Below are 27,565 nucleotides of genomic sequence, written 5' to 3'. Positions count from 1 at the left end.
TCAAAAGAAATCATGTTTTTTACTGCAATTTTGCACAGATCAGGGCATTTTGACATTATCCATCCTGTACTACAAACACTACGCTTGTGCTACCATATGTACATTAGGGTGGTGGTGGGGACCCAGGTTTGGTGAACAGTCCAGGGCCTATGGTAAAGTTAATCCGCCCCTGTTCAGGTCTGCAGAAAGTGCTGGCCACTCCATGAGAGGTCCCCTAGTCTCGAAAAGCCGCTCCATGTGAGGGTCCCCAGTGTCCAGCAGCCGTCCCCTAATGGTGCAACTTCGATTAGCTGGAGAATTGTTCTCCGTAAAGGTGACATTAGACTTAGATTGATGATGCTATTTAAGTAGTATGGGCTTGTCACTGTACCATTTTGTAGGGTCTACATATTGCTGGGCAGTCCTATATTGACAAAACACAGCTGCCCACACTGTACCACCACCACCAAAGGCAACAGTAGCTGATGCACAGCGCTCACCTTGACGTCTAAAACATCATTGGCGTCCATCATTTCTGCCCAATGTGGCTCGACTTTTATCAGTGAACAGTGTGAGCCACTGTTGCCTTTGTTGGCGGTTGTATAACAGTGTGGACAGGTGTGTCTAGTCAATACAGAACTGCCCTATACTTTGTGAACGGTACAGTGACAAGCCCATACTACTTGAATATAATTAATTCAGTCATTGTGCCTCTGCATCAAGGTTGCATTATTAGGGAACGGCTGTTGTAGACTGGAGGGCCTCAAATGCAGTGGCCTGCACCTTTTCCAGAACTGAATCCCCTAGAAAACCCATGGGATCCGCTGAGTCGCCACTTAGAGGCTCGTTACTCTGTACCCCAGAACCTCAGTGACCTGAGGGCCGCCCATCAAGAAGAGTTGGATGCCATGCCAAGCTGTAATGGATGCTCAAGGACACATGACAAGTAATTGAGATATTGACATTTTTTGTTGGGGTATACCCAACATTAGTATTGGCTTTTGTTTCAATAATTTGTTTGAGATGAGAAGTCACCACTGCTGCTTCTACTGAAATGCCCCAAGATATAATATTACTTTTCCACAAATTTCACCTGCAAGTCATCTATCCCTAACTAGTGTATGTTAATATGTTATGAAAATTACCTTTTGTCCAAATGAAAGCCAATCTGATGGACATCCACCGACTGGTGCAGGAAGAGTTGGGGCAAATGTTGCATTATTGGAACTATTTGTCCTTTCACAGATAAATCTTGTAGGCATACCACAATTTATGTCATTCCAAAGCCCTATAAAAATGATATAATAGAATGTAATGACGCGTAAGATAAGGGATACTGTACCTGCCGTTCTTAAAAACGTTTGTCATGTCCTAGTGTTCAGACCACAACTTATCACAGGAAGAAGCAGGAACTGAGAAGAACCCATTGACTTACTTTACGCAGCTGTCACATGATATGGAACGATAAGCGTATACTTATCCCAGCATGTTCTCCTTACTGGTCGGGGGTCTGAACACTCAAGCTTTTCATACATCACTATGACATGTGTGGGGAATAGCTCTGGTCGATCTTAGGTAGCAGTGCAGTAAGCAGGGACACAGACAGGATAATGTCCAATTTAAGTGTTTTTATTTCACACTTAGCTTCAAAACACAAAGCAAACCTTAACAAAGGCTTAAACACAAATAAACCCTGCTCGGCTGAGCACTTACTAATACATAACCGCTCCCTGACTATACGTGGGACCAGCTATCCAGCCCACGGGTATAAATAACAAAATATGGTGTGGCCCATGCAATACCTTCCGTATTCCATCAGACAGTTCTCCAGGTGTGGCCACACTCAGCACTGCAGTGAGCTTCTTTTTAAGGCCCTGATGACCCCCCAGCTGTGGGCTATGGAAGCCCAGGACCGAAGCCCGGGTGGAGTGAGCGTCCCACTGCCAACCTCACTCACTCCAGAAAAAGCAGGTCCCAGTACGTATTTTTACAATCTGTCTATGTTAGCTATGGCCAACACAGACAACCAGGCTATCAATCCTGCTTTACCTGTGTCTAGGTTAACCCCTTGGTTACCAGAGACACACCCAGGGCTTACCAGACACAGTTTAACCACTTCAGTGGCAGATATCTGTGCTCCCAAACCATGCCTCTCTTACATTCCCTCCCCCTCAGTTTAGACCCACTGGGGCAAACTCCTGACATCAAACAATGGGTCCGGGACAAGGCATCCGCGTTGCCTTGCAGTCTCCCGGCTCGATGCTCCACTGAAAAACTAAAATTTTGCAGAGACAAGAACCACCTTGTGACTCTGGCATTTCTCTCTTTTGACCTACTCATCCAAGTGAGCGGTGAGTGGTCAGTTATCAGACGGAACCGTCGCCCCAACAAGTAATATCTTAGTGCCTCTAAGGCCCACTTTATCGCCAGACATTCCCTTTCTACGATGCTGTAATTTTTCTCGGCTGGTGTGAGTTTTCTGCTCAGGTAGGTAACGGGATGCTCCTCTCCGTTCACCTCCTGTGACAGAACAGCTCCCAGCCCTACCTCTGACGCATCCGTCTGCACAATAAATTCTCTCTTGAAGCTTGGCGTAATGAGGACGGGGGATCCACACAACGCCAGCTTCAAGGCCTGAAAAGCGCTTTCTGCTTCTGCATTCCACCGCACCATGACTGACCCTTTTCCTTTCAAAAGGTCGGTCAGGGGAGCAGACACTGTGGCGAAGTTGGGTATAAACCGCCTGTAATACCCAACAATGCCCAAGAATGCCCTGACCTGTTTGGTGCTCACAGGTTGAGGCCACCCCTGGATAGCATCGACCTTGTTGACCTGGGGCTTAATTACACCTCGTCCAATCACATACCCCAAGTAGCGTGTCTCCTCCATCCCAACAGCACACTTCTTGGGGTTTGCAGTGAGGCCAGCTGCCCTTAGAGAGTCCACTACGGCTTGTACTTTGGCCAAGTGACTCTCCCAGCCATAGCTGAAGATGATAATATCATCCAGATATGCTGATGCGTATCTCCTGTGAGGCTTCAGCACTATGTCCATTAGGCGTTGGAACGTCGCGGGGGCCCCGTGAAGTCCGAACGGTAACACGACATAGTGGAAAAGACCCTCAGGGGTGATGAAGGCTGTCTTTTCTTTAGCGCTCTCCGTCAGGGGTACTTGCCAGTATCCCTTGGTGAGATTGAGCGTAGTGAAATACCGAGCGCTTCCCAGTCTTTCAATAAGCTCGTCTACACGCGGCATGGGATAGGCGTCAAATTTTGAAACTTCGTTTAACTTTCTAAAATCGTTACAAAAACGAAGAGTCCCATCTGGTTTGGGAATCAGAACAATGGGACTGGCCCATTCACTTTTGGACTCTTCTATGACGCCTAACTGTAGCATGTTCCGTACCTCCTCTGCAATGGCCTGCCGACGTGCCTCAGGGACTCGGTATGGTCTTAGACGGATTTTTACCCCTGGCCAATAGAATCGCTGCAAGATGCGATCCAACGTTTTTGTGGTCCCTAGGTGTCCACCAAGCACATGTTTATGAGCCAACATCAGAACCGTTTGGCGATAAGGCTGTGGTACCAGCAATTGCTCACAGGTCTCACCCCGCAACTTATCAACTCGGTATAGTAGGTCTTGGTCAACCATAAAGTGGGGAAATATTTGATCAGCATTGGCGTGCTGTGGCACCCCATTCACTACCACAACATTTTCCCTTGCCCGGACCAGTGTGGGGTCCTGGAGCTGGGAGGTGCCAAAGTTGTCACGGGATACCTCCAAATCCGACAACTGTGGCCCGGTCACTGACTCCTCAGTCTCACCTGCCATTACCTCTAGGGGAAATACAGAATTAACATTACTTTCTTCACAGGTCACCCCTACGGCAGGTACCCCAGAGTCTGGGTCATTGGGCTCAGGGTCTAGGTCTTGTCCTTTCTGTTTGGGGGGTACTCTAGGCGGTGGGCTCCCCGACCTTTGATTTCTCCGCCACAGAGTCCAGAACAAGGGGAAGTCCCGTCCCAAAATAAGGTCATGGGGCAAGTTCATGACAACCCCTACCTCATGTTGTCTCTCTCCACAGGAGGTCTGGATGGCAACAGCCACGGTGGGATAGACTTTTACATCTCCATGAATACACAGGACCCCTACTGTGTGGCCCGTTACAGACCCAGGGTCGATATGGGATCCGTTAATTAGTGTCACCCGACTTCCAGAGTCCAGCAGGGCCAGGACCTGGCGCCCTGCTACCGTCACCTGGCATAGGTGGCACTCATCGACAGAGCCTGGAATGGCAGCCGTATAAACCGGGGCTGCATAAAGGGACACCCTCCGTGCAGAACTGCAGTCCATAGGCTCAGTTACGTGGGGGCAATTGGCTGCAATATGGCCAGGCTCCTGGCAGGACCAACAGATGGGAGCCTCCCCCCTCCTCCTCCCCTGGGGCATCTCCCGGACATAGGGATTTGATCTTGCCCGGGAACCAGCAGATACCATGGGCCTTCGGGGCTTGGGGTTGGCCGGGGACTGAGAGGCCTTCTTCGTCAGAGCTTGGGTAGCCCAGTACCTCTCCACCATCCCCACCAGAGCATTTGCATCGGTTGGGTCCCCATGCCCCACCCACTGCTGTATCTCCCCCGGCAAGGCCCTCAGAAAGCGGTCCAAGACAACCTTCTCCACCATCTGGGCCGGGGTTGATGTCTCCGGCTGAAGCCACTTGCGGACCAGGTGGATGAGGTGGTGCATCTGGGTCCTGGGTGGTAACGCCTCTTGGTACCTCCAGCTATGGACTCTTTGAGCCCGAAGGTGTAGATCAACTCCTAAGCGGGCTAAGATCTCTGCTTTCACCGTGGCATAATCCCGGGCTTCCTGCTCGCTTAGGTCAAAGTATGCCTGCTGTGGCTCTGCGATAAGGAAGGGTGCCAACACTTCAGCCCAGTATTGCTGTGGCAGCCTTTCGCGGGTAGCCAATCTTTCGAAGCCCATCAGGAATGCCTCTACGTCATCCTCAGACGTCATCTTTGTCATGGCTTTCCGGACTTCCCTCCTGGCGTCATGCTCCGGCATCGCTGGACCCAGCTTTTGTTGTGCAGCCGCTAGTGCTGTCATCTGCTGTGCTAGCAGTCTGTTAGTTTCTTGCTGCTGTAAGTTGGACTGAACCAGCTGCTTAATCAGCTCCTCCATGGTTGTGGCTTTTTGCTTCAGCGCTGTTGAAAGCCAGGACATGCAACAAGTGTATGCTTCACTGCACCATGCCCGCTCCGAGCCACCATATGTGGGGAATAGCTCTGGTCGATCTTAGGTAGCAGTGCAGTAAGCAGGGACACAGACAGGATAATGTCCAATTTAAGTGTTTTTATTTCACACTTAGCTTCAAAACACAAAGCAAACCTTAACAAAGGCTTAAACACAAATAAACCCTGCTCGGCTGAGCACTTACTAATACATAACCGCTCCCTGACTATACGTGGGACCAGCTATCCAGCCCACGGGTATAAATAACAAAATATGGTGTGGCCCATGCAATACCTTCCGTATTCCATCAGACAGTTCTCCAGGTGTGGCCACACTCAGCACTGCAGTGAGCTTCTTTTTAAGGCCCTGATGACCCCCCAGCTGTGGGCTATGGAAGCCCAGGACCGAAGCCCGGGTGGAGTGAGCGTCCCACTGCCAACCTCACTCACTCCAGAAAAAGCAGGTCCCAGTACGTATTTTTACAATCTGTCTATGTTAGCTATGGCCAACACAGACAACCAGGCTATCAATCCTGCTTTACCTGTGTCTAGGTTAACCCCTTGGTTACCAGAGACACACCCAGGGCTTACCAGACACAGTTTAACCACTTCAGTGGCAGATATCTGTGCTCCCAAACCATGCCTCTCTTACACATGTCAAACATTTTTTTTAAATGTCAGTGACAGTCTTTATACAAACTCGTATTGAGGCTACACGCCGGTTACACTTTGTAATATATTTTGCTCAGTTTTACTGCAAATTGATGCAGTTTTGCTTGGACTGTAGCTGGGCACGGGCACAGGATCTGGGATCTGGGCACGGTCCTCGCATTGTAAAGTACAACAGAGACTGCGCTTTTGGCCATAAAAATTTTGCTCATTCTGTGTTTCCTTTGCTGTAGTCTGAACACTGTTCTACACTTCTGCTCTGCCAATTGATTTTTCTGCCACACCCATCTTTTCACTGCTAAGTTACCTCTGGTCACTTCACAGTTAACTTTGTTTTGCTTAGGTGATTGACATTTGGCTTCTCCATTCACCCTTGTGTGTCTGTGTTCCAATCTCCATCTGGACCAGGTCCATGGTCTCCTATAAAGTGTGTCAGTGACCAGTGGTAGATGCTGGATATTAAGCCTAGTTCATCTAGCAAGCTTGGGATTTCCTGTGATTTCCCTGTGTTCTTTCTCTGGCTTATATTGTCTCTGTACCTGTACCTTGCCTCTCCTGGTTTTCCACATGCCCTTTTGGCTTGCAACCTGACTATCCCTGTTGTATTTGATTTTGAACTTCTGCTGTCCTCTGGTTTTGACCTCGCTTTGTGACTATCCTTACTGTGTGTGTTTGTCTTGTCTGCGTATAGTGTTCCATATACTTAAAGGGAACCAATCAGCCCAATTGGCCTGATTTGGTTCCCTGGTGCACAATATAACGCTCACGTACCGACCGAGGCTACAGCAGAAGCTTTATACTGGAGAAAATGAAGTTTTAACCCGCTGGCAAGCGGCAGGCAGGTAGTTATCAGGTAGTCATCATGATTGACAGGCGAAGAGGTCCGTTACTGACCTCTCTCCCTGTCAATCATCTCGCCTGTGCCTGTGCCATCTGCAATACTTGCACTGTAAAACCAAAAGCAGTAAACCCGCTAGATGTGATTATAGTTTTACAAAGTTACCTATTACTGTAGCTCAAAAAAAAATCTTTGGGATGTTTGCAGAATTGTAGCATTTTAGGCTCCAACGCCTTTTAAGAGGCAGAAATCCATGTTTGTATTTGTCAAAGTTGCAAATATTTATGATTTTGTTACATATAGAAACATCAACATAGCTGTAATCCATACCCGTTTCTTTGTTCATCTCAGTGCAAAACTCATCATAATGGGCAAAGTCAGGTTGGTTTGAGTCCCAGGCAACAAAGTCAACAAGCGACCCATCCATCCACCTAATGACAAACAAATACTGGTGTCAAGAACACATTAAAGCATAATACAACACTGTAAAGCAGAAATGATGAGAAAAAACACGGAACTATATCATGTGCTTCAGTTTAATAAAATCACTAGAACACATTTGTTTTCTTTTTATAAGCAGCACCCCATCTATATGCAGGCAGTGTCTGGTACTGCAATCTGATCATTAAAAAGGAATCATTTCCTGTCTTTGTTTGTGTACTCTATTGCTAGCCTAGGACTAGCCGGGCTTCAGGCCGGGCCTAGTTATCCATGTGGCTTTACACCTTAAGGCTATGTTTACATTACGTGAATGACCGGCCGTTCCGTGACCCCGGCTGGATCACGGAATGGCTGGTCTCTGCCCAGATCATCCCGGCCATTACATAAGTACCGGCCGGATTATCCTTCCGGCCGCAGGTTTCTGATGCCGCTCGCTTCATTGTGTAAACTGACAAGGTTTTCTTCGGCCGTAATTCATTAAATTGCGGCCGCAGAAAACTGACATGTCAGTTATTTGCGGCGCCGCACGGGATCCCGGCCGGAGCGTATACGATGTGTGTACGCTCTGGCCAGGATCCCGCAGATCAATAGGCAGTGTTCACAGGCGTACAAAGTACTTTTATGTAGTGTGAACATAGCCTAATTTACCTGCACCCTGCAGAGAGGGAAACAGAATTAGTACTACATATGTATGTGAACCCTAGTAAGATCAGAGGTATACTAAAGTACTGTTTTTTTAATATGAAGTTTTGGGGGACAGCTGACTAGCCCTTTAAAGCAGACATTAATAGATTATTCTACCTTGCGGTACAACTTTACACTTACAATGGATATATATAAAGTTATTATAGCTGAGCAAACCATCTAAAATAAATATATATATATATATGTGTGTGTATATATGCATATATTGTTATATAATAATCTTGACGGCTTTATCTGTCAGGCACCTACGTAAATTCTCGATCCAGTCCCAAACATAGACCAATGTAATAAGTTTCTGATGTTTCTGCTGCAATCTAGAAAGAAAAAAAAAATATGGAGAGACCTATTCACACTAGAGTCATGGCTTCCGTTGTGATTTTTTGTGAATTCCCTGGATGAGTGGGTATGTTCTCATTTTATGGAAATTATGAATAGGAGTCAATAAACAGAAATGTGTCTCTGGACTAATAATATGATAATAAGAGCCATCATATATCCTTAAAGCATTTCGACCTGTTGGTGTACTTTTTTTTTTTTTTTTCAATATCTTGTCGGCTTAAGCACTGGTCTTTTTTATGCACTGGAGACGGGCCCAGTGCTCCCAGTGTAATGATATCCTCTCCCCTCGGTGACAGCGGGCCAGTGCACATGAGGTAATCGGTGCCAATCGCAGGACCCAGTGGACCGCACCACCAGGATGTCCACACTGCCGGTGAGAAGGTACTTTAAAAATTATGAACGAACTCGGGATCGGTTTCAGCAACGTTTTCCAGCATTTGACTACCAGCATCTGGAGAAGTTGGATGCCACTCTAGGGATTCCTGAAAAAACATGGATCCTGGCAGCACTATAAAGGCATCCAACTTCTCTAGGCGCCAGGAGTCAAATGGCGCGTATTCGTGTCGGGAAAACTTTTCAGTTTCGGCAATGTTCTCCAAACACTAATGCTGACACCAAGCCTATTTGCCAATAAAGTCAGAAGACTGACACAGACAGCTCGACATAGATATCATAGAGAGATCTATATCCTGTTCGCACATCAGCAGAAGTTTTGAAGAAGAGAACAGCAGTCAATCAAATCCGACTTGATTACGGCATTATAGTGTACAGTATATGTGGCTCTCTAGTATCAAATAAGAAGACAATAAGTGTTCAGAACTCACATATTTCAAGAGGAATTTCCTCTCAAGTTCACTGTTAATGGTGACAAGATGGGAAAAGTTGCGATTACAAAATTCTTGCGCTTTCTCCATCGGCATTTCATCCTTGCTAATATAGTATTGGCTGTCATTGTAGATCAGCCAGCCGTCACTTGTAAATTCATATACTGAAGGGGATACAAACACCTGATTATAATTTGTTAGAAAGCCTGATAAATGATAAAATGATGCATTACATGTAACATGGCGGCACAGGGGGACACTGGATTCTGGTTTGTTTTCAACCATTTTTCTCCACCTCTAAAAATATATATGAACATTTTTTTTTGTCAAATTCCACATTGCAGCTTCTTTTTTCTGACTTCTGACTTTTGTGAGCTAGAGCAAGATGTCTGGAGAAATCCCTTATTGTCATATACAGTGGTACGTCTGTTCTCGAACACAGTCAGTTCTGGAAGGCTGTTGCAGAACAAAGCAGTTCGAGAACTGAGCTCCATGGGTCAGGTGCAGAGTGCCCAAGCGACAGAGTGTAAAGACGAGTAGTAAGTAGTGATGCATTTTGTGACACTACTTACTGTAAAGGAGCAGGGACTCCCATCATAATGACGGGAATCCCCGCTCTAAAGGGGTGTCCTCCTTCTGCGAGCCGGCTGATGTTGGAACTTGTCGCCAAATTCAAACTTAACAAGTTCTAACTGCAGCTAGTGTATGCCGGACAATGCAGGGGTGTCCAGAACTGGGACAGGCAAACTGAAGTGTTCCCACAGTGGGGAGAAGCAGCAGCCGCAGCTGGGTGAGATGCACCAGCTGCAGAACTCGTCTCTAGGCCCCCGTCATTCACCCGCTGCTGCTTCTCCCTGCCGTAAGGAATACTTCCGCCAGGGAAATTGTGTTTGAACACCGAGGTGTTCGGTAACCAAGGTATTACTGTACTTGACAAACTTCCTGCTTATTTATTTGAATGACTAATCCCTAATCCAGTTATTTAATCAACTTTAACCAATGTTTATTAGTTCATGGGGCCTATTCTAACGTCTGTATTCAATTAGCGGTTTGGACTTTTGCATTGTATATACAAGTTCAGGTTACTTTACATTTAAGATAAATGAAAAATAAATTGCTTACCGGTAGGCTTTGGTTCTTCCTTTAATATCACTCCTAGAAACAAAAACAAAAAAGTGTAATAAAAAAAGGATCTAAACAATCTGATTACATTTTAACACTGCCACAAGGATAGGATGTGACTGCCCAGTTAGGTTTAAAGCCCTTTGTCCACCTGCAGTGTCCAAGAACCCATGAGCTGTATTTGTGCAATGTGTACTACAGAGTTTTCTGTGGATAAAAGTTGCTTACTGCATTTAAGCCACTAGATGGCACTATTTTTTTCACAGTGAGCACACTGGAAGGATCTATCAGGGGTTAATTGCTTATGTGACGCTTTTCAGTGTGTTAGAGGAAGTTTGTCAGCTACCTTCCTACCCTGGGCCTATTACAGCCCTATTAAAATTTTCCTTCCAGTTCTGTCCTGTCAGGTACCAAGGTCCCTCAGGCTTCTCTCTACCAATAGGAAACTAATCTTGGCCCTAGTTTATAACTCTGGTTAAGAGGGTCATGTGCTGAGATTAGTTCAGTATTGTCCCTGGTTAGTAGCAGAGCATACCTACACAGAACAGAGTTCCTGAGGGAGTCCTTCCCAGGGCCTGGTCCTGTGGCCAGAGCCTGAGTAACTAAAAGACTGTAACCTCATTCTATTACATGTTCCTGCAAACTAGGCCATGACCTATTAGAACACTACCAAAGGCAAAGGGATTCCATCTGTCTGAACAAAGACATACCATAAAGCCATTGGAGAAATTGCTGGGAACCTCCTGCTGGGTTCTCTCAGCATAAGTTGAGGATTTAGCTCTGCCCAGTTGTGCAAACTTGGGGCCTGTACTACTGTATATGGGTATCTCTTATTTCAAGTTTTTCACAACTGTAGCCAAGGTTATCAAAATTGCCAAAAGAGAGTGCCATGCGTATATGGACTGGTTGCCTCCTGGTGGCCCCCTCACCTAACGCTAAGTCCAAGTTTTTTTTTTCTAGCCTTCCACAGACTTTGCAACTTCAAGTATTATCTATTCTCAGTCTAAACTACTTAATCACTTTCTTCTCAAGCACCTCCTAAAGGGAACTTGCTAACAAAACTACCTCTTAGGCGCAAAATGCACTCTGTGGAGACAGTATTAAAAACATACTGTACTGTACCTAAGAAAACTGCCAAGTAAACGTTTCGACTTAAAGCGTAACTGTCATTTCAGGGTCATTTTTTTTAAATCAATAGATATCTATAGTACAAGCGATTTTAAGAAACTCTGTAATAGGTTTTAATTACCAAAAGAGTTTCCTTCTGTACTGAAAAAGCAGTTTTTCTAGCTCCCCCCTTACTTCAGAAGAAGCAGGATTTCTGTGTCTATTATGCGTTATAGAGAGGGGAGGGGCTGAGAGGAGTGAGTGAGCACAGAACAGTCCTGCACAGCACAACACCCTGCAATCTTCTCTCAGCAAGTTCCTAGATGAGCGCTGACCTTTCTGACCCCTGAATCCAGCATTTTAGCTGCCCAGAGAGTCTACAAACAGCTGACCTTCATGTCACCTCTTCCTGCTCACTCCCCTCCCTCGGCCTCACCCCGCTCCATAGGATATAATGGGCCCAGCAGAACCAGTCTTCACTGGCTTCTCTGTAATGAAGATGGATTTGCCTGATAATGCACAGATAAGAAGTGTGTGTGGGGGGGGGGGGGAAGCTTGGAAATTGCTTTTAGAATACAGAAAGAGACTTTTTTGCCTAATAAAACGTATTATAGAGTTGTTGTTTTTTAATCGCTTATACTACTGATTTCTGGGGGGGAGGGGATATATATATATATATATAACAGTTAAGTCACATATATACGACACTTTAAGTCACTCTGGACTCTGTGCCCTTCTATACTGCACTCCGAGCCCCATGTCTAGTTCCATAGCGGTACGGCAACATCAGCTCTGCAAATAACATTTTGTACTCCTGGATCACCGCACACTCTCCTCTTTACCCCAATTATGAGGAATGAAATGGAACCCCTTTCCATATAAACACGAGGACAGTGAGAGGAAATTGACCTATTGTATATCAGCTTATGGAGTTATAGGAACAGTATTAACACAACTTGCACAAACACATATTAGCTGATTTACTAACGTGTTTCCGGACGCACATTGTCAAATGTTTGTCCATTTTCTCGGTATGTTTGGTGTTTGTACGTATTTGCTAAAGTTGTGTGATGTAAATTTTCCACAAACCCATCTTTTTTGTCCTTTAAAACTCGCCACAAGCGTCAGATTTATTAAGCAAACCGCCATCTATTAAAGCTACTCTGTACCCACAATCTGACCCCCCAAACCACTTGTACCTTTGGATAGCTGCTTTTAATCCAAGATCTGTCCTGCCGTCCGTTTGGCAGGTGATGCAGTTATTGTCATAAAAAATGTATTTTAAAATTGCAGCTCCGTGCCCTACGGACATATCTGTGCCCTAACTTTGCACCACCCCTCCGTCCCTCCTCATCATTAGGAATGCTCCAGGCAGATTGCTTTCTATTTACCACCTGTGTTACCACAGCACATGGGCTGGATCATTAAGACACCTGTGCAATCTTCAAACAGAAGTAAATGTTCCAGTGGCATTCCTAATGATGAGGAGGGCGGAGAGGAGGGACGAGGGGTGGTGCAAAGTTAGGGTACAGATACGCCCATAGGGCACGGAGCTGCAATTTTGATATGAATCTATTATGACAATAACTGCATCACCTGCCAAACGGACCGCAGGACAGATCTTGGATTAAAAGCAGCTATCTGACGGTACAAGTGGTTTGGGGGGGTCAGATTGTGGGTACAGAGTAGCTTTAAGTAAAACGTTTTCTATTCTAAAAATCAGCCAATTCTAGGGTGGCGGGATGGTTGGGTTTTAGTTTTGTCCTGTTAAAAACCTGACAAATTTACTAAGGGCGTGTGCCACATTAGTAAATTTGACAAGAAAAAAACAGACACAATTCACAGCATCATGGCTTAGGCTAAGTTCACACTACGGAAAGGAACTCCCCATAGGACACAATGAAGCAAGCGGCCGGAGCCATCGGCAACAATGGCCGTACCTTATGCAGGGTGGAACATTGCCTATTCCTCTATGGTATCCTGGACGGAGTGTATACACATCGTATACGCTCAGGCCGGGATCCCATGCCGAGCCGCAAAGAACTGACATGTCAGTTTTCTGCGGCCACAATTCACCGTAGGAAACCCTGTCAGTTCACACATTGTGTCCTATGGGGAGTTCTGATGAGGGCGCGCGCTGATGCGCCCGCATCAGAACACTACAGCTATAAAGATCATCCGGCCGGTACTCAAGTACCGGCCGGGATGATCTTAGAAGAGACTGTCCGTTCCATGACCCGGTCGGGTCACAGAACGGCAGGTATCTTACAAAGTGTGAACATAGCCTTAAAGTGTATGGATTGTTAGTAAATCAGCCCCATAGACTGTAAAGAGATTTGATGGAAGATTGTACTAAAAGACGCTTGGTTCCACCAGAATTGTATGTATATATCGATATTATTTTCCATAGATATTTATAGGTATGTACCTTTTTTTATCTTACAAATCCATTGCCTTGCCGTATCACAGTCTATTAACTGCCAATATAAACTATAACCATACACCGATCCACAGATCTGCCGCCCATTGTTATTGTTCAGTTTCTGAAAGTTCCAGCCTTCATACGTCAACTAGAAAAAGAAGTAAATCAATAGTCAAATAGCCAAAAGTCTTAGGCGGGATCGGTCTACCCGATTTTCAAAATTTTTTGCACAAGATCTTAAAAGAGGGACGAAGTTAGCTGTCCTTAAGTATACTTTAGATTTAAATAAGGGTGCCTATGAAGATATAATAGAGGCAGTAGAAGCCGGGTTTGGGGATAATGACACATTAGCACAGATGGAAATGTATAGTAAGGTATGGGTTAATATTAAAAAGATTTGTAAGATTAAGGGTGGGTTGGGGTTCACTCCATTATGGTTTAATAGTAAATTAAAAACATTTGCAAGATCTCCAATTTACTCTTTTGGAGACAAAATGGACTTACTGTAGGTTTGTATCACAGTTGGTAAAAGAAGGGAACATTATTTCGTTTATAGATTGTAAGAGGACTTGGGGACTATTGGACTCCCAGTTCCTTTGGTATGCACAAGTTAAAAATGCTTTCTTGCACACACTAGATAAAGAAATTTGGAATATTTATGATCATAGTATAGTTAATTATATTAAAGAACCTGAACCAAGTGGTAAATTTTTGTCATCTATATACAAAATGTTGATTAGAGAAGTGGGATTCGATCAGATGGGCACTCTGGGATAAGCTTATCGGGGAAGTCCCTGGAGATAGTTGGGGGGTTATTATTAGTAATACCAGGATAGTCTCCTGTAGCGAACCATTTAGATTGATTGCTTTAAAAATTCTTTATAGAGTATATTACTCTCCAATTAACCTATTTAATAGAGGATGCCGGATTAATTCACTATGTCCAAAATGTCTTGAAGAACAGGCAGACTTCCTTCATTTATTATGGGGCTGTGAAAAAATTCAAGGGCTATGGAGCAAAGTGCTGAAATATGTACGAGAGTCCCTGCATATAGATCCTGGAATAGAACTATATCAGATATTATTGGGGGGTTTCCCAAACGATGGGAAAGAAGGGTCCCTTAAAAATAAATTGTTCCTCTTGGTTAAGGTATTGATAGCAAGGAATTGGGGAGATGGAACAGCACCCAGTTTTGAGCTGTGGAAAGAACTAGTAGACAGAGTTAGGAGATATGAATTACTTACGGCTAGGAGGAACTCCATTAGAGCGGATAAGAGGTGTAGAAGGCTGTGGAAAAGTTGGAGTATTTGAGGGAACACGTTGAGTACATTTGGGCCCTGTTTTTTTTTTTTTTTTCCCCCTCCTCGTGGGGTGGGGAGATGGGAGGGATAGGTATAATGTGTATGTATTATTTTGTTTAATCTTTGCACTGGCCAGTTATGTATCTGGCTTTTGGACCTTAACTTTTTTTGGTATATAATAAAAAGATATTTAAAGTAAAGAAAATAGCTAAAAGTCAAATACATGATTTATATCTATGTCCCATATCAACATAAATACATGTAGCAGTTAAGACTGGTGATAAACTGTTTAGAATACAAGACCAGCCCTTGGGCCTGAGCCACAGGAGACAAAACCCCTCTATGCCTGACCCAATTCTATAATATACCTTGTATAACAATATAAAAATAAATTGTAAAAAACTGTAGGCCAAGTCTGACACTAGAAAGAAAACATGGTTCCTTCTCATGCCGAAGCTGCCCGCATGTGGTTGCCATTGGCTAAATGACTTACTGGCCAAATTTTATGGCTATTGACGACTGGTCTAGGATTGTTAAGGATATGGCGTCGACCAGTTTTTAACAAAGTCTTTGAACAGTAAAGGTCCTTTTACACGGGCTGACATGGGGTCGCTCAAGGACACAAGCGAGCGCTGATCAGCAGAAGGCACAACTAATCGAGGCCACACGAACAATTGTTGTATCGTTCCCGTGTCCATTTAAATATATACTTGTGTGCCACACCTATTTACACAGGGAGATGTGCAGCAGATGTGCGGCTGATAGCGATATGTTTTAGCACGACACAAAAGATGCGATCAACCAAGGATCAGGCATTCTCCCGCTCTACGGCTGATTGCTGTAGCACAGGACAGAAATGTTGGGTTAAGGTTACCTATATAACCAGTCAGCACTCTGAGCTTGCCTGGCACATCCGGCAAATATAATGAAAAGCAAGGTCTGAACTGAGTCTTATCTGACCAATGGCCAATCGTAATAGTACTACTAGTAAAGTGAGGATAATAGTTTTGATAATACACAAGACATTACTTACCGGTGAGCCATCTGACCACACAGAGCCTTCCTCTGGACTTCTGTGCACTAAGCCCATCCAAATACGTTTACTGTAACTAATTTTATATTTTCTGTACAAAAGGAAGAAATAGATGAATAGCTAAAAGAGCTTCCAATTGACTGTCAGTCAAACAAGCAGTCATAGGGATGGGAAGGGGAGCAAGGAGGTGGTACAGACCTGAGCACTTCAGGAGCTTGGGAACACCGCTATGACATTTTGCACCAGAAAATTTAAGTATTTTATAGAAGCACAATTTTGGGAGCAGACATCTTGCCTGAGCTACAGGCAAGATTCCCGCTGTCTGCCCGCTCCGTGCAGCCGGTGGATACAGCGGGAGGACCGCCTGGAAAACTGGGATACAGCCTATGGCTATGGCTGTATCCCAGTTTTCTAGGCGGTCCTTCCGCTGTATCCACCCACTTCACGGAGCAGGCAGACCGCGGGAATCATTGCCGAGAGTTTGGGTTTGTACGAACCCGAACCTCGGGCGCTTCGGACCATCCCTAATTTTATTTATATATATATATATATATATATATATATATATATATATATATAATAAACATCTACAGAGGGGGGAGCAAAGATCCCATTGTCACTAGAATTATGTAACTCTGTACAGACAGCTTCCAGTACAGTAGCCTCCTCCTTATCATCACAAGACAAGAAGATTCAGATTAGTTTTTGACTTACTGACCAGACTGAAAACTGCAAGATTTCAGGATCGTTTTAAAATATAGAACATAGAAACATAGATGACTGACAGCAGAAAAAGACTACTGGGTCAATCTAGTCTGTCCTTTTAAGTATCTTCCCTTCTATGTGTATCCCAGGCAGGTTTACATTCTGTTATTGTAGGTTTACCAACCACATCTGCTGGAAGTTTGTTCCAAGCATCTACTACTCTTCCAGTAATAAGTAAGTAATATTTTCTCATGTTGCTTCTGATCTTTCATGGAAGCATCTTTTAATGGAAGATTAGACAAAATATTGTTAGACCATATGCTATAACATAAAAAGTTGATTTGTGACTGAACATTTGGTGAATAATGGTATGATCACACTGAGTAAATCAGGCGGAATCCCGCCTGCCTCAGTGTGCCATAGCCTGTCTATGGGAGAGCGCATGCTACTCCGCTGCCGCCGCACTCCTCTCTCCGCTCAAGAAAGTGGCATGTCTCGCGCACTCTCCAATAGAGAAGCAGTGTCACACTGAGGCTGGCGGGATTCTGCCTTGTTTGAACATACCCGAAGGTGTAACATTTGTTGAATATTCAAAGGGGAACTATCAGCGGGTTAGACAATTCTATAGCTTCCTAGTGTGAACGGGGCACTGAGGATGAAGGTATGTCTCTTCCTCTGCGTTGTACCTGTGCTGTTTGTTGTGAAATCCTCTGCTCGGTGAGCCGTTAGGGGCACTGGGGGCGGGGCTACTACCCTACATACCGATCCACCTCCATCTGGCTCCCCCCCCTTCTAATGATTATCAAAGGAGCGGGCCGGCCTCAGCTCCTACTCCTCTATAACTTTCTAATCACACCTCCAGTGTATTATGTTGTCTATAGTATAATTTATAATTATTTTGGCAAGTTCATCACTTACCTCATCATTCTCGTCACTGCTATGTCATCCCAGATGCTTGTAATACTGAGCAAGTCACCTCCTATAGCTCTGCAGAAATCTCTTGCTTCATACCAGGTCTTTAGCTCGTAATATTCTTCAGAGTAAAACTGTTTAAAAAACAAATAAAACTTGTATACCAGTAATAAATATATATGTATAGACAGTGTCCCAGTACAGGTGTGCCAGTCCCGTATTCCACCTGTCCAAAGATTACTCTGTCAGGTGTCACACTCTGGGATGATGGATGCCTTTCCGCACTATCACCACTAGGTGTCCCACTTTTACCTTACTGTACAGCTGAAGGAAAAGCATTAAAGGGGTACTCCAGCTTGGGGGCACTTTTTTTGCTGGGACCGGGGAGGAGGTGGCCGAGGGAAAAGATGTCCACTCACCTCCCCGGTTCCCGGCCGCTTCCGGGTGTCTGACGCGGGCCAGAGACGTGACGTCTCAGGTCCGCTCAGCCACTCAGTGAAGGAGGCGGGATCTGAGGGGCAAAAAAGTGCCCCCATGCTGGAGTACCCCTTTAACTGTGTTGTGTTTCACCCTAGGTTATGGCATATATGTGTCTGTATATATATACACTGGTACTAGGTAAATACACCAAAGATCTATACGACTCCACTGGAATTACCTGCTGACTGGAAGACACATAAGAGTTGGAGCGTAACGTAATAAAAACAGACATATAGTTTTATAATTCAGTTCTTACACTGACGAGTTTCCTTACCTTAAAGCATGCGTCTCCTAATATAGTCCAATTGGTTGGACATGTTGGTTCTGCTGTTGTTGTCGGGATAGGTGGTGGTGTCACTCCCTGTGCCCACTTTTTGCACACATACTTAGTTTTTTCTTTACAGTTTATAACATCCCATAATCCGGCTTTGTTTCCAGTTCTCATAGCGACACAGCCCTGTTTTCTGTCTATGGAAATGTAATTAACAGTTAGAACTCATTTTTTTATGCTACCATTGACATGAAGATGGCTGTGTACAAGAGGGCTTCTTACCCTATTGTACAGTCAGGAGATAAAACTCTTATTTCAATCCATCACTCCAGCGCTGAGAAAGGAGCTTGAGTTTTATGCAAATTATGCGGTATTTACCTGGGTTGCGAAAGTCGAGCAACGTCTAGTCCCTCGTCTCCTAACTACCACTGCTATGACCACAAGTAAACACATACACTGTTTAGACTGACAGGACTAACTGGGATATGTTTAAAATCCTATGCTCATCATACATTAATTTTGGCCAAGGTTCTTGTAAATTACCTACTGTACTTTCCAAAATAAATATGTATCAAACAGTGTCTCAATTCTTGGGTTATTTTTTTTTACAGAACAAGTTGTATTATTTCATAGCACTATTTTGAAAAGTAATAGAAAAATAAAAAGGAAAAAGGTAGCCCGTCCCTTTGTTAAGATCGCATAGCTGCTGCAGTGTCTAAGCAGTAAACATGGCTGAGATCTGAGTTTTCTCTGACCTCCTTTGCCATAGGCAGCTAGCTGTTAAACACCATCACCCATCAGCAGCTGATGGTTCAGGCACCGAAGCTTTGCCTGCATCCTCATTATGCCTTATACTTATGGCACTGCTCCTAAGGGTGCCTTTAAACACACCGGTCCGGTGTTTGTGAAGGGACCCTTAAAGCGAATGTACCACCGGGATCAGGGATTCCGAGATCCTCTTTTCATAACGCTGCCCTGTTCCCGCAATCCGTGCCATTCTCTTTCCTTGCATCAGCCTGGCTCTATGCACTGAAGGTGGGCCCGGCACCCCCTAGTGTAACAATATGCCCTCTGTGACCTGCCTTCATTGATTCTAATAGAGGCGTGTCACAAAGGGGGGGGGGATATCATCACGCTCTGGAGTGGTGGGCCCCCTTCAAGCGTGGAAAAAGAGCAGCGTTTTGAAAAGAGGACAGCAGGCGCCGGCGGAGATGTTACATTCACTTTAATTAAAGGTTTTGTCCCAGGAAAAATATTTCTCACTTATACACCTGGTAAACTAAGGTTTGTTTAACAGAATGTGCCATCTGCATAAACACTGACCATGGTAATGGCATCATATAATGGAAAATGGACTTACCCGGCATGTCGGCATTCCAGTGTGTGTACAATACTCTTTCCTTGTTGGCCCATGTAAATGTGTTATTCTCCTCTAGATCAGAGAGTCCTGTCCAGAAATATTTCTCTGGTCTAAACCCGATCAGACTTGTTATATAGGCCTGCTCAATCCTGCAGTAAAAAAAAGGTGATGACAGTACGAAGTAATAAAAAGAGATGTTATATGTAGATATAATAATCACCTGTCTTCAATAGTCATCAGGAAGGCTCCATGATGGTTACATGTGCTGTTAGCTTCAGAAAATGTACTGAGCGATTCCCCTATTAGATAGCAGTAGGATCCGTGCCTCTTCCAACCCTGGTTACACATGAAAAGATAATAAATCAGTTATCTGCCATCTGGTGACGTTATTTGGTATATCTATTATATAGAAATGCAGGAATTACTGAGGTTGTCATGAGAAGATGACCCCTTTAGGCCGTGTCACAGAATGGCCGGTGTCAGAGAAGATCGTCCCGGCCGGTACTGCAGTATCAGCCGGATAAACCTCATTTGTGCTGAATTGGGATGCGAGCACACCCGTATGCGCCTGCATCCCAATTCACCACTGCACACAATGGAAAGTGCATCCGGAGCCGCACTCTCCATTGTGTGAAGTGTAATGGTGCGTTTACACGTAACGATTAACGGGCCAATTTGCGCGATAACGATCGAATTCGAACGATAATCGTACGTGTAAACACAGCGAACGATCAAACGACGAACGAGCAATCGTCCGTTTTGATCTTTCAAAATCGTCGTTCGTCGTTCGCAAAAAATTCACCGATCGTTCCGTGCAAACAGTCGTCGCGCGATAGTTCAAACGGCTCCTCTTCAGCCAATCAGTGCTGCCTTGCACTGATTGGCTGAAGAGGGGAGCCAGGATTTTCAAACGGCTCCTCTTTAGCCAATCAGTGCTGAAGAGGAGCACTGATTGGCTGAAGAGGAGCCGTTTGAAATTCTCGGCTCATCTCTTCAGCCAATCAGTGCACTGAAGAGCGGAGCCGGGGATGGCTGAAGACCTGCTGCGCGGAGCAGGTAACGTATGACCGTGGGCCGGCGGGGGCGATGGGGGCAGCGATGGCCGCGGGGGGTGGCGATCGGAGTGGCGGGTGGGGGGGCGCGACCGGAGCGGCGGGGGGTGACCAGAGCGGTGGCGGGGGTGGCAATCGGAGCGGCGGCTGTGGTGGCTTTCGGAGCGGCAGCGGTGGGGGGGGGGGGCGACCGGAGCGGGGCGGGTGGCGATGAGAGCGGCGTCGATGAGAGCGGCGGGGGTGGCGATGAGAGCGGCGGGGGTGGCGATGAGAGCGGCGGGGGTGGCGATCGAGCCGGCGCAGGGGGCTGCAGATGAGCGGGGGGCCGGGCTGCGAGCGGGGGGCTGGGCAGCGGGCGGGCCGGGCTGCGGGCGCACGATCGCAAAACGATTTTTCCGTACGATATATCGTACCGTCTAAACGCTGATCGTTATGAAAAAATTCGTTACTCCAAAATCGTTAATCGTACGATCGGGCCAATTATCGCTTCGTGTAAACGCACCATTAGTTCTGTGTGTCCCCTATTCAATGAATAGCGGCCACAGAAAACTGTTTTTTGTGCGGCCACTAGGAATCCTGGCCAGAGCATATACTATGTGAATACACTCCAGCCGGGATTCCCTCTGACTTTAATGCAATGTAATGTATCCTTTCTATTAATCACGGCCATTGTTGCAATTTGCAACAACGTCCCTGATTAATAGAAAAGATACCTTGTGGGAATTTAGCCGTAAATGTATAGAGCAGATTAATTAAAGTGTTGCTGTCATTTGGGAAAACTTTTGAGATGCCATAGAGACTGATCTGGGTCTGAGTGATCAGACCCGTCCCGATCGGGAGAACAAGCTGGGAACACGTCCTCTCCCCGCTCTGTGTTAGAAAGAAGAATCGGGCTCATAATGTAAGTCTATGGAGCCCCACCCTCTTTTTCTTACACAAAGTGGGGAGAGGACGCGATTTCAGCCTGTCCTCTCCCGCTTGTTCTCACGGACGGTGGGGGTCTGAACACTCAGATCCGGACCGATCAAAACTTTTGACATGTCTCTATGACATGTCAAAAGTTTTCCCAAATGACAGTGACACTTTAAGGCTAAATATGGCCCATAATGCACTTTACCTCATCACATCCCGGGTGAACATCGACCATTCCTTGATCATTCGGCAGGGATTTTCTTTTGCAAATAAATGGAAAAAATCTTTCACATAACTTGTCCGCCCATTGTCCGTCCTGTGTAAGAATTTATTACAAGAAGGGTTAACACCTCATAAAGGAGAAAATTATAATCAGCTTCTGTTTCATGGTCCTCAGGTTCCCCATATTATACCTTAGTGGATAAAGCAACACAATCCTCTTCTCTGCTATTGAGGTGAGACGGTTCTCCTCTCTGCCATGTTGTATATGCCACTGGTGATCCATCGCTCCACTCATAAAATAGCTGAGTCTTCAGGTCATTCAACCCGAGCCAGACGTACTCTGCGTCTCCTGGAAGAACATGGTATTTATATATGAAGATTAATGAATTGATGGCATTTAAAGGGGTACTCTGGATAAAAAAAATTCTTTCAAATCAACTGGTTTCAGAAAGTTATGTAGATTTGTAATTTACTTCTATTTCAAAATCTCAAGTCTTCAAGTACTTATTAGCTGCTGTATGTCCTGCAAGAAATGTTTTCTTTTCAGTCTGGCACAGTGCTCTCTGCTGCTACCTCTGTCCATGTCAGGTACTGTCCAGAGAAGCAGCAAATCCCCATAGAAAACCTCTCCTGCTCTGGACAATTCCTGTCTCGGACAGAGGTGGCAGCAGAGAGACTGAAAAGAAAACAACATTTCCTGCAGGACATACAGCAGCTAGTAAGTACTGGAAGACTTGAAATTTTGAAATAGAAGTAAATTACAAATCTATATAACTTTCTGAAACCAGTTGATGTGGAAGAAAAAGATTTTTGCTGGAGTACCGCTTTAAGATCTATTCATTCCAGGTTATAGAAATGTATATTGGAAAAGACCTTGAAAACATTTTGACCGCCTAACATATATCCATTTTGTTAATATTATAGCTGTAGCCCCCTCTCAGTAACTGTTGAATGTCTCCCCCCTCTGTTTGGGTCACAGAACGACCGGTCTCTGCAAAGATCATCCCGGGCCGGTACTGCAGTACCGGCCCAATGATCTGTAGCGCAGCTGAGTTCTGATGCAGGCGCATCCATGCATGCCCGCATCAGAACTCTTCACTGCACACAATGTAGCCACACGCTCTATAGTGTGCACTGACAGGGTTTTCTGCGGCCGCTAATTATTCAATAGCGGGCGCAGAAAACTGACATGTCAGTTTCTCACAGCGCTGCTAGGGATCCCGGCCAGAGCGTATACCATGTGTATACACTCCGGCCGGGATTCCATAGGCCTCAATGTAACGTATATTTTTGTATTAATCACGGCCATTGTTGCAATCAGCAACAAAGGCCGTAGTTTTACGAAAATATACGTAGTGTGAACATAGCCTAAATGTGTAATGCTTCCTTTTCATGGACGTGCCATTTCTCGCGAACTGAGATGGACAGTATCCATTATCTGAAAGACCTTGGCCTATCACATCATTGCTATATGTGTAGGCCAAGTTGTCATTGTCAGCACTGTTCAATGTTGTATGTCCCAGTGGTTGTGGAACCAAGTGGTTGGGGTTGGAGGGGCCAGGAATAAAGGCTAAAATAAAGGTCTATCCTCTATAGTGATGAGTCCCATTTTTGTCTCCGGCGTAATGAGACAGATATTGGTCTAGAAATCAGTCCTACTCTTAGGATTATGGTTGCAGGTGGTACATTCAACGTGGAAGAACATTTTTTAGCGACATTGTGCAGCTATTGGTCATTGTGTGCGGGGAGGGGGGGTGGATTTTGCCTGCATACAATGATCGTTTTGAAGGGTATAAATCTGAGATGTGAGAAGCGTGGAAGGCTGTATTCACACTACATTTTTGCAATCCATTTTTTTCATCCTTCTTTGTAAAAAACGGATGGAAAAATGGATGCATACTGATCCATAGACAGATCAAAACGCATCCTTTTTTTAACATACCCAAAAACGTACTTGACCTTATTTTTGTGTATGTTAAAAAAAAGGACCAGTACTCACCGAACTGGAAATGTGAGGCAACAGCACTCGCTTCTTCAATATTGTGCAAACTTGCAAGGTCACTCTCTTCTTTCCTGCAGGACAACACGGCGTCCTGCCAAGTCTTATTTTCATGGACCAGGTAATAGCAGTATCCATTATATGGAAACCATGATGATGGACAAAAGGTGGGGTCACTGGTCCCTGTAACATGATAGAAAATACTTTATGACCATTACATGTAAATTACATGAATATGTCAGCTGATGTGCCAAATGTAGCAACCCTGTCATCGGTGATTGATAACCCATCCTTTGGATAAGCCGTCATTCTTGTAGTCTCAGAAAACCCCTCTAAGTTCATGGGGTGGAGGTGAAAAACCTAGAAAGTTCTAAAGAGAGAAGATAACAATGGCAAAAGGCCCCAGCAGTGTACAGTCAGAGATCTGCAGCCCCAAGATGCACAAAACTGTGAAATGTAGATACTTTATTTCATGTCAAACGTTAAAACATGCTGCAAAATTCAACGACGCGTTTCGCACGCATGCGCGCTTAGTCCTGGTATAATGCACACTCCATGCAACACATAATTAAAAACAAGAAGCAGCCTATCACATGAAAGTAGGTAGAACCTGTTACAAACACAGGTGTAACAGCAACGGAACATAATTTTAAGGAAGACCAATACAAATTCAGTAACATATATACACGGGAGCAAGGTGTCAGAGCGGCAATACATAAAGTAACCAAATGGAGAAATACCACATAAATAAATAATAGACCTACAGCCCCAGCAGTGTACAGCCAGAAATCAACAGCCACAGCAGTGTACAGCCAGGGATCTACAGCTCCAGCAGTGTACAGCCAGAGAGCTACAGCCCCAGCAGTGTACAGCCAGGGATCTACAGCTCCAGCAGTGTACAGCCAGAGATCTATAGACCCATCAGTGTACAGCCAGAGATCTACAGCCCCAGCAGTGTACAGCCAGAGATCTATAGACCCATCAGTGTACAGCCAGAGATCTACAGCTCCAGCAGTGTACAGCCAGAGAGCTACAGCCCCAGCAGTGTACAGCCAGGGATCTACAGCTCCAGCAGTGTACAGCCAGAGATCTATAGACCCATCAGTGTACAGCCAGAGATCTATAGACCCATCAGTGTACAGCCAGAGATCTACAGCCCCAGCAGTGTACAGCCAGAGATCTATAGACCCATCAGTGTACAGCCAGAAATCAGCAGCCCCAGCAGTGTACAGCCAGAAATCAACAGCCACAGCAGTGTACAGCCAGAGGAGTACAGCTCCAGCAGTGTACAGCCAGAGATCTATAGATCCATCAGTGTAGAGCCAGATAGCTACAGCCCCAGCAGTGTACAGACAGAGATCTATAGCCCCAGCAGTGCACAGCCAGAGATCTACAGCCCCAGCAGTGTACAGCTAGATAGCTACAGCCCCAGCAGTGTAAAGCCAGAGTACAGCCCCTGCAGTGTACAGCCCCTGCAGTGTACAGCAGGATAGCTACAGCCCCATCAGTGTACAGCCAGAGAGCCATAGCCCCAGCAGTGTATAGTCAGAGGAGCTACAGCCTCAGCAGTGTACAGCCAGAGAGCCATAGCCCCAGCAGTGTAGTCAGAGGAGCTACAGCCTCAGCAGTGTACAGCCAGAGAGCTACAGCCCCATCAGTGTACAGCCAGACAGCGACAGCCCCATCAGTGTACAGCCAGACAGCGACAGCCCCATCAGTGTACAGCCAGACAGCTACAGCCCCATCAGTGTACAGCCAGACAGCTACAGCCCCAGAAGTGTACAGCCAGAGAACTACAGCCCCAGCAGTGTACAGTCAGACAGCTACAGCCCCAGCAGTGTACAGCCAGACAGCTACAACCCCAGCAGTGTACAGCCAGAGGGGTACAGCTCCAGCAGTGTACAGCCAGAGGGGTACAGCTCCAGCAGTGTACAGCCAGAGGGGTACAGCCCCAGCAGTGTACAGCCAGAGGACTACAGCCCCAGCAGTGTACAGCCAGAGGGGTACAGCACCAGCAGTGTACAGCCAGAGAGCAACAGCACCAGCAGCAGTGTACAGCCAGAGGGGTACAGCACCAGCAGTGTACAGCCAGAGAGCTACAGCCCCAGCAGTGTATAGCCAGACAGCTACAGCCCCAGCAGTGTACAGCCAGAGGGGTACAGCCCCAATGCGATGCCCTGGCCCCTAGGGGCCACTCCGCAGTATAGATGGTGCTAACAGGCAGGAACCGGGGCAGCTGTAGAATAATGTGGTCACGGTGTAGGCACGAGGGTGATACAGCTGGAAACCGGGCTCCTGACCCTGCAAGAATACTGGGCGTGCGATTCCTCGTTGTCCTTAGTCAGGGCACCAATTATCACACCAATGTCAAGGTTCAGAAACAACGGTAGTTGTATATTTATTGTAACGGTGGTAACTAGTAGCAACAGTCTCTCCGGATGCAACCGGGAATAAGGCAATCTTGAATAAAGCAGAGTAATGGGTGATGCTGCAATAGGCTGTGAGAATAGCGTGCTGAATGATGGGAGTAGTAGTGAAATTGAAGTTGAGATGCTGGGTGGAATGAGACCTGAATGAAATACTTGCTGTTGATGATTAGAGAAGATGATGATGAGAGGAACTGAGGAATGACTGAAGAATCGACACCCAGATGAGAATTTTGAGACTTGAGACAGGAACACAGCCAGCGGACTGGAGCAGCAGAGCACACGCAGGCCTCTCTCTTAGCAGGGAGAGAGGACAAAAACACAACCTATTCCCTTGATGGAAGGGAATAGACTGAGGTAGAACAGGAAGTCACATGGTAACCCCAGCCAAAAGCTCCATGACCATTGGTGTTACCATGGAAGCAGGGCACAGTCACGTGACATCCAGCCATTGCATCATCACACCATTAGGCATATACAGAGAAATATACATGAGAAGTACCATCCTTGAACACTAGGAGGCGACATAATACCATTAGACACTGATACCTGAATATATATGCAATAAATGAATGAAATAGCAGACCTGAATACTGCAGGGGTGACACAATACACGCAGTTTGCAGTGGACCATAGCTTTCCAGAACAGAACTGGTTATAATAAAAATATGAGCATAAGAAGGGCTGTTCTGGGACACTGCACCAGCAGTGTACAGCCAGAGGACTACAGCCCCAGCAGTGTACAGCCAGAGGACTACAGCCCCAGCAGTGTACAGCCAGAGGAATACAGCCCCAGCAGTGTACAGCCAGAGGACTAAAGCCCCATCAGTCTACAGTCAGAGGGGTACAGCCCCAGCAGTGTACAGCCAGAGAGCTACAGCCCCAGCAGTGTACAGCCAGACAGCTACAGCCCCAGCAGTGTACAGCCAGAGGGGTACAGCCCCAGCAGTGTACAGCCAGAAGAGTACAGCCCCAGAAGGCAGCCCTAAACACAGTGCCCCTCATAAGAGACCAGACATTCCTATTTACTGATCCTAATAAACAAAGGCTACCAGACTCCTTCCCTCCAACATACCCCCCATACAGAACTCACTGAACCAGACAAGGTGAAGCCCACCTGCAGAAATTCTCCCATTGTAGTCATTGTAGAGACTTTGGTACACAGTACAACCCAGAAAGGCTTATGTGTGTGGCATCTTTAGTCTAAACAC

The 27,565-nt window shown here is 45.7% G+C and overlaps 1 protein-coding gene across 1 annotated transcript in view; it reads right to left on the bottom strand.

Moving 5' to 3' along the window:
- LOC138783823 (macrophage mannose receptor 1-like) overlaps positions 1-27,565 on the bottom strand; it is a 60,297-nt gene that overhangs the window by 19,411 nt on the left and 13,321 nt on the right. The window contains exons 7-20 of the mRNA XM_069959023.1: positions 23,929-24,111; positions 22,121-22,278; positions 21,913-22,023; positions 19,964-20,079; positions 19,744-19,892; positions 18,387-18,580; positions 17,639-17,766; positions 16,016-16,106; positions 13,687-13,828; positions 10,152-10,184; positions 9,030-9,193; positions 8,116-8,180; positions 7,051-7,151; positions 1,125-1,267 (exon numbers count right to left, since the gene is read on the bottom strand). Coding sequence (XP_069815124.1) covers positions 1,125-1,267; positions 7,051-7,151; positions 8,116-8,180; positions 9,030-9,193; positions 10,152-10,184; positions 13,687-13,828; positions 16,016-16,106; positions 17,639-17,766; positions 18,387-18,580; positions 19,744-19,892; positions 19,964-20,079; positions 21,913-22,023; positions 22,121-22,278; positions 23,929-24,111 — 1,778 coding nt within the window. The remainder of the gene's footprint in view (positions 1-1,124; positions 1,268-7,050; positions 7,152-8,115; positions 8,181-9,029; positions 9,194-10,151; positions 10,185-13,686; positions 13,829-16,015; positions 16,107-17,638; positions 17,767-18,386; positions 18,581-19,743; positions 19,893-19,963; positions 20,080-21,912; positions 22,024-22,120; positions 22,279-23,928; positions 24,112-27,565) is intronic.

The sequence above is a fragment of the Dendropsophus ebraccatus genome, chromosome 2 (genome assembly GCF_027789765.1).
Source record: "Dendropsophus ebraccatus isolate aDenEbr1 chromosome 2, aDenEbr1.pat, whole genome shotgun sequence".
Taxonomy (NCBI): domain Eukaryota; kingdom Metazoa; phylum Chordata; class Amphibia; order Anura; family Hylidae; genus Dendropsophus; species Dendropsophus ebraccatus.
This window is presented reverse-complemented; position numbering and strand designations above follow the sequence as displayed.